Source organism: Macaca nemestrina, chromosome 2 (genome assembly GCF_043159975.1).
Source record: "Macaca nemestrina isolate mMacNem1 chromosome 2, mMacNem.hap1, whole genome shotgun sequence".
In the NCBI taxonomy this organism is placed as follows: domain Eukaryota; kingdom Metazoa; phylum Chordata; class Mammalia; order Primates; family Cercopithecidae; genus Macaca; species Macaca nemestrina.
This window is the reverse complement of record NC_092126.1, coordinates 193,621,870-193,636,957: the sequence shown is the minus strand read 5'-3', so window position 1 is coordinate 193,636,957 and position 15,088 is coordinate 193,621,870. Positions and strand designations below refer to the sequence as shown.

Below are 15,088 nucleotides of genomic sequence, written 5' to 3'. Positions count from 1 at the left end.
TAGAACAAATCCAGTTTAACAAATGAGGGTACTAACTATATTAAGATACAGAGTTTTTCAAAAATATCTATTTTCAATATTACGTTAAACAGCTATGGGAAAGAGAAATGTGTATGCCCAATCACACATTCTTAATGACATTAATGATAATACATTATGCATATTTCAACAGATTGGCAAACAACAACAACAACAAAAAAACCCCAAGATACAGTAATGAAATTTAGTTTGGCTTTAAAATTGCCTTTGTCCTTGCTCTTCCTGTGCACACTTGCATGATGACTTCAAGGACAGTATTTAATAAAACAAACATCATTTACCTTCTCCTCCTTTTTCTTTAGCTTGCTTCGATGATGAGCTAAAGGCACAGAGAAGATGAAAAGTTGGGTTCATTAAGGCTGGGAATTAACCAGATAATAATGGATGGAGAAAGGGAAAAATGAAACAAAACAAAACAAATCTGACTGACTGGATCATAAGACTGGTTAAGGACAGAAGTGAAGGGGAGAGCGGCATTAAAGAATAAAGGAAAATAGTGTGCCCCTCAGTTAAGATTGGAGGTTTTGATGATGGATAAGAGAATAGTGAACTGAACAAACAGAAGTTTGTAATTAGAAAAAAAATGAGACTTTTATGGAAGTAACAATGATGACAATGTGAAGTGTGTTATCATGGCGGAGGTGGCTAGCAAAATAATTATTGGACAGGAGAAAAATCAGACAACTGAGAAGTCAAGGTATTAGTGAGGTTATAAAGATAAACATTCAGGACCATACATTTTGAAAGGATTTTTTTCTTGCTCCTATGACACTATTCTCTTCTTTTTCTTAGAATTCTTAGACTGTATTGCCTTTTCTTATTTTCTAAGTAAGTGTATTCTAAGACGCCCAGTGATGTGCTCTTTTTTTGTTTTTTGTTTTTCCTTTCTTTAGCTTGGAAACATGATTGACGCCCATCTCTGTAAAAATTCCAGTTCTGCCCTCTTCCCTGATTTATAATTATTTATTTACTTAATTGCTGGATCAAGATGTATTTCTTGGTTTTCTTGTAACACTTGAATTCAGCATGTTCGAAATGGAAATCATCAGTTTTTCCCTCTTGACTTTATTTCAATCTCTTTTCCATCTCCTTTTTGTTTAATCGGTTGGTTGGTTAGTCTTTAAATTGCTGTTTTTCTTTTTGGCACTAAGATTGCACCTGTTGTACAGACTAAACACTGTAAAGAGAGTTTCTTTCATCTCTTCCTTAACACCATACGTTGCCTAGCTTCAAAAAAGTTGTATTTACTTTTTCAAGGCTCTTTTATTGTTTATTATGTACTTTTCTTTATTATTTCTCTCCCTTATGGTAGGAATCTGTCTTAAGAACTGTATATATGGCCTCTTTATTGGATTTTCCCCAGATGTTTCACATTAATTTTCTTAAAAGAAACTCTGATCAGGAAGACTCATTTCTCAAACACCAAAATAAGATAATTTCATTTTTAAAGAAAGTCTAGATTCTTCAGCTGGCACTCCAGGCCCTGTTTCTTACTTTAAATGTACAGATGTTTCCCCAATACCTGTACCCCAAACTTTTCTATTTATTTGCTTTTGTTCATGTTGCACCTGTTTATGACCAAAACGTCCTTCCCACATTTCATTCTCTCTTCCATATTGATGTAACCATCAGTTTTCTGGTCTTACACTAAAATAATACTTTTTCATGTTCTACTTTTCATCCTATAGACTTTCTCTTGTACTAAGCTACTTATAAGCGTACTTGTTCTTGATTCTTCACACACAACTTATAGCTTGCCTTTGCTTTTATTACTCCCAACTCAGTTATCATATTAAGTGCTTTTAACTTTACCTTTTCTTAATTTGTAATTTTTTGCCAATAGCAATTTTACTTGGTAACCCTATTCTCATTTCTTTCCTGGCATTCGCAATATTTGAATTAATCTTTTCAACATTATGGCCTCTTGAGGGCAAGCATTCTACCCAGGGCTCAGACTCCTATTGAGTTGGTGTATTCTATTTCTACTTGTCAAAATTCTGCTATAATTAAACACAGTAATCAAGAGTTGTATTTTTCATAAAGCCTATTATAATGTCCCTAATATAGGTGATGAATCTTTCTGATGTTTTATAACTCATTTATGCCACTTACTGTATGCTACCAAATATTATGGTTGATGACATATATCTTAAAGAAACTACTAGATTATAATACCACAGAACAGATCTTTATTTTAGTTTTTTATACCCCTCACAATCCCTGGTTCAAAAACTTGCACAGATTTGTTTATAGATAATTATTTGATAATTTTATGCATTTATCAAGTACCTATGAAAGAACATACAGAAAATTTTTTAACTAACAAAAAAGAAAATTCATTGATCTCTTATCTGTCTTAAGATATAAGTGTAGAATAGGACACTTTCTGTTAATTAAACCTGTGGAAACACATTGAAGACTACTCTACAATAAATAGTGCTGAAGTTTTGTTTTTTCTCATTTGTATATGTACAAAGACTATCAGACAGATAGTCTTTTAGATGTTTCATAGATGTTTCATTTATTATATTTTAAAATGAGCCTAAATTTTAATAAGTAAAACACTCAAATTTAAGCTCGCTTATACTAAAATTTGTTTGATATTTAAAGAATTGCTCCCATAAAAGTATGAAAGCAATACCAAGAGTAAAAGAAAATCTAATTTCATTACAACTAAATTGCACAAAAATGAAATCTGAGGAGAAAACACAGCTTGATGTACACTCCAATGGCCTAAGCAATAATTTTTCAATAATTAATATGACTTTGCATATATGTGGAATGCTATTTATAAATTATGTTTAGAAGTATTTACTTGATCTTCAATAACAAAAACCCCTTAGTGTAGGTTTTAAATTTGTAGTGATCACTGCAATAAATGGGCCCAGAAGTAGTCCTTTTGTATTTCTTGCTGTTTTTCAGCTACATCCTTAACTTCTGACAGAAAGTTGTTAAAAATTATATTTGTAATCACATTCACAATTTTCAGAATACTGCTCTTTTAGATTGCTTTGTATTTACATTTTAATTTTTTTAAAAAGCTACCAAGAAACCCGAGCTTCTAATATTTCTCCTCTTCTCCTTTTTTGTTCCTCCTCAATTATTTAGCAGTGTTTGGGCTTCATTTAGAGATGTAATCTCAGTCTACCCAAAGGGGAAATGACTAGGCTAAAGTTTGTTCAGGATTCTTTTTTCCTGAACTCGGTAAATTTCAAATCTTTTACTTGAACAATCTTCAAATCCATTTGTTAATTAATTTACATTTACCTTATCCCTCCCTCTCTCTAAAAATATAATAACATAAACATTGGGCATATTATGCATAGACTCTTACTATAATTTCTTAATCGAAAAGTCTTTGCTTAAAGCAGAAAAAGGATCAAGATGTTTATGTAACTCCTACCACCTTCTTTCACTTTCCAGTGAAAATATCACAGGAAATAGAGAGGAATTAAGTTTTTAAATATCTCCCTGGTTTTAAAACTTTAATAATACTTACTGCCCGTCTGTGGAATTTCTAAACTGAAATAAAGCCAGTAGGCATCTTCATGTGGTGACATGGTACATAGGCATAAAGCTACTGACTATATGATTGTGCTTTGTCTTAAAGGAAGTGTAAGATGTAAATATTTGAAATTTTTGTTCATTGTCCTTTAAGACAGAACAAGATGTTTTCTTGAATTTGACTTTTTTTTTTTTTTCAGATAGGAAAGGGGACTTTTTTTTTTTCCATCTAGGAAAAGTAAGTTTAATTTTCATAGGATTAATTTCAGTGTTAGACCCCAGTATATCCTGTCCTTATGAAAAAAAGGCAGCACATATCCCAAGGGGGGATATCACTGTTTTGAAAAAGGAGAGACTAGAGAACATTTCAAATTTTGCATAGTGTTTAACTCCTGTCCCTTTCTACACCAGGAAGATTCTTTTCCTGGGAGACCTACATGATAGTACTCACTTCTCCATTACTGAACTTCTTGTTCTTTATTCCTGTTAGGAAGCACGAACCTGAAAGAGGGGATGTGAACGGTTAAGGCAAAGAAAGTTTCCATTCTCAGTATCTAGGGAGTGAATAATCCCATAGTTTCTAATAGCAGAAAAGATTAGAAGCACTGTTGCTATGGCATAATGGCACAGAATAAATGCACCAAATACAAATTAAAGAATATCACTGAAAATTAGTAATCAGGTTTGTATTTGGTTCAAACATTAAATAAAAATCAACGTCTGAGAGACTTGTGGCAATACCTTTCAACAGTAATTTATAAATGAGGAATTGTGAAACATACAGGTAATCTCTTATTAGATATGTAGAAAACAAAACACCGAGTTAATAAGTTTTCTTAAAAAAAAGTGTTAAGATTAAAAACAACTTCATCAATGAATGCCTCAGGATATTTGAGAATAAATGTATAAGCATATTTTGTTTCTCTTTTTACATTTAACTTGTCTGTTGCTCTAGGAAGAAACTGCTGAAAAAATATCTTTAGATATAAAGAAAAATAAACATCTTTATAGTTTTATAGAATTGATAGAAACGCAATCAAAATTTTATCTCAAACATAAGTTTTCCAACTTTTTAATTATTTGGGCTGGTTAAAGAGAAATGTTCCTGGGTGGACTAAGTGTTCTCATGTAGAGTGGCGTAACATTATCATCTCACATCTGATGCTATTTTCACTGTCCTGTCACTCCCGGTGTCTAGCTCCTGCTCTTTTCAGCCTTATCACATAGAAACTGTAGACTGGAACCACTTTTAAATGATGTCTTTGGATGCCTGAACAGCAGGGAAGATTGTTATTCATTTGTAGCAAGAAGCTAAATCATTTCTGGGTTCCAATTAGAGAAAGCCTAGGGGCCCTCTTTATTAAGATGAAACACAAATTGTATCAAGACTTGCTAAACCACTTAATATTTTTATGGTGATATTGAGAAGCTTGAACATTTTAAAAACTAATTGGGAATATGTGTAGGCTATTTGTAATCTATGCATAAACTCTAACCTCTATTTCATTAAATTTGCATCTTGTGGTGCTATTTTGCCACCTTGAAGATTTACCACAGAGACTAGGATCAAGAATTCTTGAAGGATTCAGTTCAGTGTCAGCAAAGACTTATGCAACTACATCCTCCTGTTAACCAATTTTGTAGATGCTGCTGTTGCTATTTCCTTTAAGGAAATTTTTGTTGTTGTTGTTGTTGTTGTTTTTGAAACAAATTGTTTTGTTTTAAAATACAGATTGGCAACTTGAATACTTTATCTAGATCTTTAACTGCATTTCTATGTAAACAATTTAAAAAGACGTATCTGAATTTAATTACATATTTACAGAGCCATTTGCTTTAAGATGTGACTAAAAGCTTACAAACGCAACTAGGAAAAAGTCATAACACTTTAGATTTTGGAGGATAATTTTGAGTGTATAGAAGTGTATATATACATACATACAATTTTCTCTGCATGTGCTTAAAAGTTCAAACATCAGGAAAAGATTGCCTCCTAAGATACTAAATTACTTCCCTTGAGTAGTATTATAAAGATGAATGTTCTAAACCCCAAAGTATCACCAGTATAACTGCTATTTTAATATGGGTCTTATGTAACTTTGTGGAAAGGACAAGATTTCTACATTGCTACAAATCAGTTTTATTTTATCATCTTTTGCTCCTTCAAGAGATGTTAAGGATGTCCAGACAATCCACCCTGTTATAAAATAAGAATTGGTAAATTCAAATAGCAGTTAAAAGATTTAGGATAAATGAAGCAAGTTGCGAACTATTAATGATTTGGCTTTTATTAAGGATACTAGGGGAGTGATTTGTCTATCCAATTGAATAATACACATTACTATATTTTTCCAATATTTTATGCACCTAGTTTCTTCACTTGTTATCATATAATGCTCTTTCAGAATGTTCATGGATCTAGATCTGATACAATTACCCTCCCTTTTTGTTTTTTATCTTTCCGAAGACAGGAAAAACCAAACTGTTTACTACTTTATACTTACACATTTACTACAAAACTTTGTCTCTGACCACCAAAATGTATATTACCAACAGTTTCCCCCACCACTAATCAGTTTTTCATGAGACACCAATTGGGTGTCATGTAATTCAATTCATGTATAAGTTACACTGCAGATTGAGGTCTCAGTCCCACAGGATTGCCTCCCATTTCAGATGCCGCTCACGTGCACTAGGCTGTTACCTGTACTTCTGACCAGCTGCCTACCAACCCTGATTCCTGTGACTTCCTTCCTGGGTTTTGTTAATTTGGTAGGATAGCTCACAGAACTCAGGGAAACACTTTGCTTATATTTACTCATTAATTATAAAGAATATTACAAAACCATAAAACCTAGGAGAAAATCTAGGCAATAACATTCAGGACATAGGCATGGTCAAAGAGTTCATGATGAAAATGCCAAAAGCAATTGCAACAAAAGCCAAAATTGACAAATGGGATCTAATTAAATTAAAGAGCTTCTGCACAGCAAAAGAAACTATCATTAGAGTGAACAGGAAACCTACAGAATGGGAGAAAATTTTTGCAATCTACCCATCTAACAAAGGTCTAATATTTAGATTCTACAAGGAACTTAAACCAATTTACAAGATAAAAAACAACAACTTCATCAAAGAGTGCGCAAAAGATATGAACAAGCACTTCTCAAAAGAAGACATTTATGCAGCCAACAAACATATGAAAAATAATTCAACATCACTGATCATTAGAGAAATGAAAATCAAAACCACAATGAGGTACCATCTCACATCAGTCAGAATGGCGATTATAAAAAAGTCAAGAAACGATAGACACTGGCAGGGCTGTGGAGAAATAGGAACGCTTTTACACTGTTGATGGGAATGTAAATTAGTTCAACCATTGTGGCAGGCAGTGTGGTGATTCCTCAAGGATCTAGAACCAGAAATACCATTTAACCCAACAATCCCATTACTGGATATATACTCAAAGGAATATAAATCATTCTAATGTAAAGACACAAACTCCTCAATGATATAAAACCAGAAATACCATTTAACCCAGCAATCCCAACAGAATATAAATTGTTCTAATATAAAGACACATGCACACATATGTTTATTGCAGCACTATTTACAATAGCAAAGACTTGGAACCAATGCAAATGCCCATCAATGACAGACTGGATAAGCAAAATGTGGCACATATACATCGTGGAATACTATGCAGCCATAAAAAGGAATGAGATCATGTCCTTTGCAGGGATATGAATAAAGCTGGAAGCCATCATCCTTAGCAAACTAACACAAGAACAGAAAACCAAACACTTTATGTTCTCACTCATAAGTGGGAGTTGAACAATGAGAACACATGGACACAGGGAAGGGAACAACACAAACCAGAGCCTGTTGCGGGGTCGGGGGTGAGGGGAGGGAACCTACATAATGGGTTGATGGGTGCAGGAAACCACCATGGTACAAGTATACCTATGTAACAAGCCTGCATGTTCTACACACGTTTTGTGGAACTTAAAAAAAAAAAATCTATATCTATCTCTATCTCTATCTCTATCTATCTATGTATCTATGTATCTATGTATCTATCTATCTATCTATCTATCTATCTATCTATCTATCTATCTTTCCCCTACAAAGTCAACTGATGAACAGCGAGATGAGGAGATGGATAGGGCAAGGTATGTGGGAAGAGGAGTGGAGCTTCCATGCCCTCTCCTGGCATGCCTCCATATTGGACCTTCCGCATGCTGTGCAATACAGAAGCTCTCTAAATCCGTCCTTTTGGTTGTGTGGGGGCTTCATTAGGTAGGCATCATTGGTTGTATCATTGACCACTGATGATCGTCTCAACCTTCAGTCACCTCAGCTCCCTGGAGGCTGAAAGGAAAATAGGACTGAAAGTTCCAACCCGTAATTACCCAGCAAGCTGCCTAGGAGCCCATCAGAATCTTCTGATTAGAACATCTCATAGGAGCATCTCACAGCAAAAGATTCTCCTATCAGGAAATTCTAAGAGACTTAGAAGCTCTGTGTCAGAGACTATTGTCACTCAGGAAATTACAGTCATGCACCACATAACAACACTTTGATCAATGATGCACCACATACAGGATAGTGGTCCCAAAATATTATAACACTATATTTTTACTATACATTTTCCATGTCTATACCCTCAAAGACTTACCATTGTGTTACAACTTGTTCCAGTATTCAGAGCAGTAACATGATGTACAAGTTTATAGCATAATCAATAGGCTATAGCATACAGCTTAGGTTTGTAGTAGGCTATGCCATCTAGGTTTGTGTAAATGTAGTCTATGGTGTTTGCACAATGACAAAATCACTTAATGACACATTTCTCAGACAATATCCTCAAAGTTAAGTGGCATATGACTGTATAAAGGTCTTACGAGTTTCTTGTCAGGAACTGGGGTCAAAGGCTAAATAGAACAAAAATTTCTGCTATCACCCCTGTCTATCGGGCTTCAGGAGCACTATGTTAGGAGCTGGGAGGAGACAAAATACATATTTCTTACATTACAAGATCACACTCTTCAAGTGTTTTCGGTACTTAAACACTTGATGATCAGTTCCTTTATCCCAATGCCAATCTGCTTGTTTGGATATTCTTTACAATATTTGTTATTGTTTTTCACAACTTTTTTCCCTTCCACAAAATTTTGTTAGAATAGTATATATCCTTCCTCTTAGAAAGGATGCCATAGTCATAGACATGACTTACTCAATGCCTCTGTTCCAATTGTATTCACAATAACATAAAATAAATTCAATACTTCTATCAAATTTAACAAAGCTTTTGAGAAAATGATTCCATGTGATAAAATTATGCTTAAATTAGAAAACTTGTCATACTAAGTCTAGAAAAACATTCATCATGTTAGAAAGCAGGAGGTAGTGGATGAAACATCAACTATAGAGGAAGGCCAGGATTTGAATACTTCCCTCTTCTATATTCTTATATGCAGGACATTTTAAAAAGTAACATTCATCAAAGTGTTCTTCTGAGAATTATAGAAAATAAATATAAAGCACCTAGGATAACAACTAGCAGCTGGTAATAGATATTAACAACTATTTCTATCATTAATTATTACAGAAGACTGAAATTTTTGAAGAGGGGAATCTATGATTCATTTATTGTTTCTTTTCTAAAAGCATGTTTTGAGATGGGGATCCTTTGCAGGAGTTTTGTTAAAAGAAAACTCACAGTAAAAACCTCTACAAGAATGAGAAAAGCAGCAGAGGTGAAATGGAGAAGATTCAGGTGTTTTCAAGCAAAGCTGTGCCACAGGGGTGGCCCTAAGTGCAAAGATTTTTATCTTTTTAATATTCATTTTATCTTTTATATTTATTTATATGTATGACTATAAATACTTATATATTTATTATTATTTATTATAATATAAATATTAATTATTCGTTATATATTTATATTCATATTTTAATATAAATATTTATGAAATATATATTTATATATAAATATAAATATTTATGTTTACTTACATCCAAATCCATCTGAGGAAGATTTATCCCCAATAGCCTAAGGGCAGTCTTCCAATGTGGGGTGTGAGCCATTAGCAGCAGAATCTGGGCCACAGGACTTGAGCGGGTAACCAGAAGTGACTGCTATAGTGACTCAACAAATTAGTCTCTGAATACATATCTCCTTAATTAAATATGATAGAAGCAGATTATATTTGCTATACCTCCAACTCTTTTGAGTGAGTGTGATGGTCCTTTTAGTATCTTATAGAAGTTAGCATATGGTTATGTACAAAATATGTGTTAAGTACTTAAAATTGATTGATTTACTTAATTCACAGATATATAACATTTCTTATTTTTGCTATCTACGTGCATGTTTCAATCCAATAGGCCAGAACCTGTTTTGTGGACAAAGGATGGCGGAGAATTACCAGATCCTGACCGAATGGTTGTGAGTGGTAGGGAGCTAAACATTCTTTTCCTGAACAAAACGGATAATGGTACATATCGATGTGAAGCCACAAACACGATTGGCCAAAGCAGCGCAGAGTATGTTCTCATTGTGCATGGTGAGTACCTTTTTGAAAACATTATATGTGAAAGGATGCATAACTTGAAAAACTTTAAATATATCAAAATTTTAAGCACAGTAAACAAAATTGCACAGTTTCTTTTTATTTCAGAAGAACATCTCGTAAGTATCTCCAAGATTTAATATTAATATATTCCCGGTCAGATTGATAAAATTAAAACATACATAAGTTTTTTCATGAAAAGCTTTCTCAATTATAAATATACTTCTTATATGTTGGCTCATAAACTATATTAATGATCGTCTTTATTTCATTTTTATTTATTTATTTGTTTATTTTTGAAGGCAGAGTCTTGCTCTGTTGCCCAGGCTGGAGTGCAGTGGCGTGATCTCAGCTCACTGCAACCTCCACCTCCTGAGTTCAAGTGATTCTCATGCTTCACCTTCCTAGTAGCTGGGATTACAGGTGTGCACCACTATATTTTTAGTAGAGATGGGTTTTTGCCATGTTCACCAGACTTTTCTTGAACTCCTGGCTTCAAGCCATCAGCCTGCCTCGGCTTCCCAAAGTGCTGGAATTACAGGTGTGAGCCATCACACCTGGTTGATTGTCTTTAAATTCTGTAAATAAATGCTTTCATTTATAATCCGGAATCATGGAAATTACATATCCTTTAAGCTAATTTTTGTTATATTATCATAAACATATACTTTATAACTTCTGTAATTTGGTTTCACAAAGAATGACAGTGTGTCATTGAAATGCAGCAAAAATAGAAGTGTACAATATTAACAATAACTGCATTACTTTCATGTGAACAATAATTTAAAGTTCTTACAGACTTTTCTTGACGATACTTATCGCACAATTTGAGTACATATAACAAAATCGCAAAAAGAAATACGAGTCCCCATGAGTGAATACAATTTCTGTTTTTTCCAACTTTCAAATGACACAATGGGTTTTTCATAAGGTAGCTTCTTTTAGATATTGTTAGATGGAGATGAATTTTTATGAGATTGATGAATATTGCAATAAATAAATTAGTCAGGTTTCTTTACTGCAGTACTCCTCAGACTTTATTGTATATGTCAGGGTGCATTGTGAATCTCCACTAGGAAGAGCCATTAGCCAATGTAAGATTTCCATCATATTTCACCAAGAAAACTTTCCTGGGACTAGTATTATATTCAACATAATATTACAGTATACTAAATGAGTATTGTATATAACACAGCGCTGTCACAAATCCTGAATCTTAGAAACGATGGACAAAATATGTTTATTTGACATCTTTCCCTTAAATCCATATATGGAATACTGAAAGAAGTACGTGTTTGTTCCATACCTTTCCAAAAAGAATTTTGGGTGTCTAGTCTATTTCTTTGTAAAGAGATTAATTTTAGGGAAAAAATAATTAAATGCGTGTTATTTTTCATAGATGTTCATTTTGTTCATTTTGCCAAAGTTGGAAAAAATTGATATTTTCAGTCAATATACAGTTTTCCTATTTTCAAATTGTATTATTGTATAAGATCTCTCAGTACTTAATACCGCTCTGCTATGGTAAGCAACGAAAGGCTCACAGTGAATAGGCTATTCGTGTAAAACATCCAGAAAATAGTGGAACTAACAGTTTAATTTCTAGCCCTTCATGAATTGTACAAAATTCAACTTTGGAAAAATTAGCCTAATCAAATTAGACTGGTAAATTGGATTTAAATGTGGTAATCCCTGTAGACAAACCCTGCTGGCCTTTCTGCCAGAGAGAATGTTACAACCACCGGGTGTGTCAGGAAAGTAAGTCAGATCCTTAGAGCAGGATCCAAGAGTAGATTTCAGTTGATGCTCCCTGGATGTTTAGATCATGCAGTCATATAGGGAAAGTGTAGCCTATATGATTCACCTTAATTTTCCAAGTGCTTCTCTCACCTAACAGTTTCTGAGAACCTGGGGACGTGTTGTAGACCATGTCACATTGTGTCAAAATCTATATGACATAAAATATTGAGAATTAGAAGAGAAGTGACAGAAAAAATAATATACCAAAATGAAAAGTATATCATTTTTTAAAAGTAGTTCAAGTCAGGAAAATTCATATATCTTCTCAGTGTTTGCAAGCTAGCCAACAGCATGATTTCCTAAACAGCCAAGCTACCTTCAGGTAGTTGGCAGTTGACATGTTTCTAATAAATACTTCCCTAAGCACTTTGTGAGAAGTCATTTTTGGCTTTGCTTTTTGAACTACAATTCATCAAAAGCACCCCATAGATTAATGCTATTCATGCTGCTAGATAAATGCTGTGAAGTTCAACAGTGGTTTACCTAGGATTATTGACACAAGTAATGAGAGGCTCAATGAAACAGTGAAACCATATTATGCTGTGTTTAAAAGGGGCACCAGTTGGGTTCATTGCAAAATAAAGGTTTTTTCCCCTTTGCACACTGGGTATAATGTTTCATTAGTCACTAGTTGTATAAATATAAAAAGCTACTCTCTTCGGTTAATGGTTTGGCTGTTTCAAAACCATACTAAATGATGAAATTTGAGTGGCATTTCGATCTATAATGAATGCTGTATGCATTTTGGAATGGAGCGATAAGTGATCATTTGTGAGAACTTTACCCTTTTATCTTTTATACCAAGGTTGATTTTACATTAGTGGTGATAATTGAATACAGCTCCAGTACAGAGGGTTTTTCACGAGCTGCGACCTGTGTCTTTGACTCCACCACAATTGCCTAGATGCTATTGATTCTTAACTTGATGGAGGTCTGAGCACTTTCCTGTGAAATCATCTACTATCTGGATGCCATCTTAATAGTTAGATTTTATTGTTTGGGTGTCAATGGAAGTGCATGATTTAAACGCTACCACATTTAATTGTTAAAACCACTGACATTTTGTGTTAGAGACACTGGTGATTCCTCCACTCCCTCCTAATTACACCTTTAAAAGTTTCAGCATTAGGACCACATGTAGTAATTTAAAACTGCCAGTCTAAAATGTATCCTCAATGAAAGGCCTAACCAGAGTCACCACACTAATACCTGTAAGATTAAACATCATGCTTATGAAACATTTGCACTGTGGAGGTTCCATTAAGAAAGAAAGTAGCACATTTTATGAACAAGCTTGGCAATGGAAAAATTTATCTGTTAAAATTAGCCGCCATAATTATACTAATTAATTCCTCTAAGCACGGTAGTTTCGATTTGCTTCTTTATCAAAATATTGAAGTATATCTCTTGTGATTATTGTTGTCATACTATTTATTTATTTACAACAGATGATTATATTCATAGTTTTAATGGCTTTGAATATCTTGACCCATTGCTATTCTTAACATTTGAAGAACTAGGATCAAGAGAAAAATTAATTCACTCACTCAATAGATATTTAGTACTTATCTACCAGGTGCAAAGGAGCAAATGTAAATAACAAACACGAAGATTATAGTTTAGTGTGGAAGATAAGCTAAGCATTTAGATAATTGTAACACAAAATAGAAGAGTTATAGGGAGCTATAGGAAGATGGTCATACAATGTGGTAGATGTTCACAATCTGTGTAGTTCCAACCGTATGGAATGTTTAAAACTAGTAACATATCACCATTATTTATAAATATTATAAATATAATTATAATAAATATTTAAAGTAATATAAATATTATGATAAATATTATAAATTAATAAATTCATTTATAATATGACATACATTGTAAATAGAATTACTCAGCAAAGTGCCAGCTATACGGATATATGATAAATTAGACTATTCTTCTTACTATATTTCTAGTAGTCTTATTATACCAAGGGCAATCAAACTCCAAGGCTCTGGTAAGAAACTTGCCCATGAGTTGCATACAGTTATTGCTCATAATCTTCCCTGAAAGCTACCCAGAACACAAATTAGGTTAATGCTATTGAAAAATGAGAAAATTCTAAATTTTCATATGAGATAGAAAATGTCTTAAAACTCAACAATTTAACAAATTGACCATGTACAAAGCAAGACATAAGTTATAGTCACCCTTGTTCTCTGATGCAACATTAAGTTCAGAGAATATAGGCTGAATATCTCATCTTCAAGCAGAAACTACCCGGATCTGCATCCATTCACTGTAGAGAACATAGCAGATGATACCATTTTATCATGCAAGGAATGGATATAGGGAATGACCAATGGTACTATACTATTTCTATTTTGTGATTGGAAGCAATGTATGTTCTTCTATTTATCATCAATTGATTAAAAATACACTAATAAAAGTGTCAGAAATGTACAGCACCAGGGAAGCTTTGAGAAAGAACATCTATGGAAAGTGAGAAACGTGAATTACCACATCCTCCAAACCCTAAACTTCTTCCCTCTTAACTTTCCCAATGTCTCTTTTACCTCTCTTTAAACTCATCAGAGAAATTAATAACCACTCCTCAAAATACAAATGGGAAATGGACAGAGATGCTGCAACTCTTTAATGTCACCTTCATGCTCAAAACCTTCCCGAGGATCTCGGAAGAAATACAGTAATACCAGCAGAAAAATTAGCAACTAATTTCTCCTTCTACCAATAGCTATACTATCAATAGCAGGTCCAGATTGTAGACACGGATAGCAAGGATAATGATTAGAGCTTTGGAGGAGAAATCATGTTATCTCACAGTTATAGCAGAGTTGAGATGCACTATTCAAAAAATTTTTTGTAATATTCCCCCTTCCTTTCCAAATTTACTTTTCCTTTTACCATAGTAACCCTACATGAGTGTTAAAATTATTTTACCACTGTGCTAACTTATTCCCTTACTTCATTATTTTCTCCTTGTACAAGTAAGTTTTATAACAATTCATCACTCCTTTATTATCTTAACTCTTGCTATCATTTAGAATGAAATTGCCCACTATGCACCTTTCCACAGATTTTTTTCTTTACATGTATGTATTTTGCGTTTCTAGCAAATTTTATCTTTACAACCATGTAAGATAAGTAAAATCTCTATAATTAGT

The 15,088-nt window shown here is 33.5% G+C and overlaps 1 protein-coding gene across 4 annotated transcripts in view; it reads left to right on the top strand.

Moving 5' to 3' along the window:
* LOC105485513 (cell adhesion molecule 2) overlaps positions 1-15,088 on the top strand; it is a 1,093,059-nt gene that overhangs the window by 989,087 nt on the left and 88,884 nt on the right. For all 4 annotated transcript variants that reach the window (XM_071089496.1, XM_011747894.3, XM_071089504.1 and 1 more), the window contains one exon: positions 9,937-10,115. In XM_071089496.1, coding sequence (XP_070945597.1) covers positions 9,937-10,115 — 179 coding nt within the window. The remainder of the gene's footprint in view (positions 1-9,936; positions 10,116-15,088) is intronic.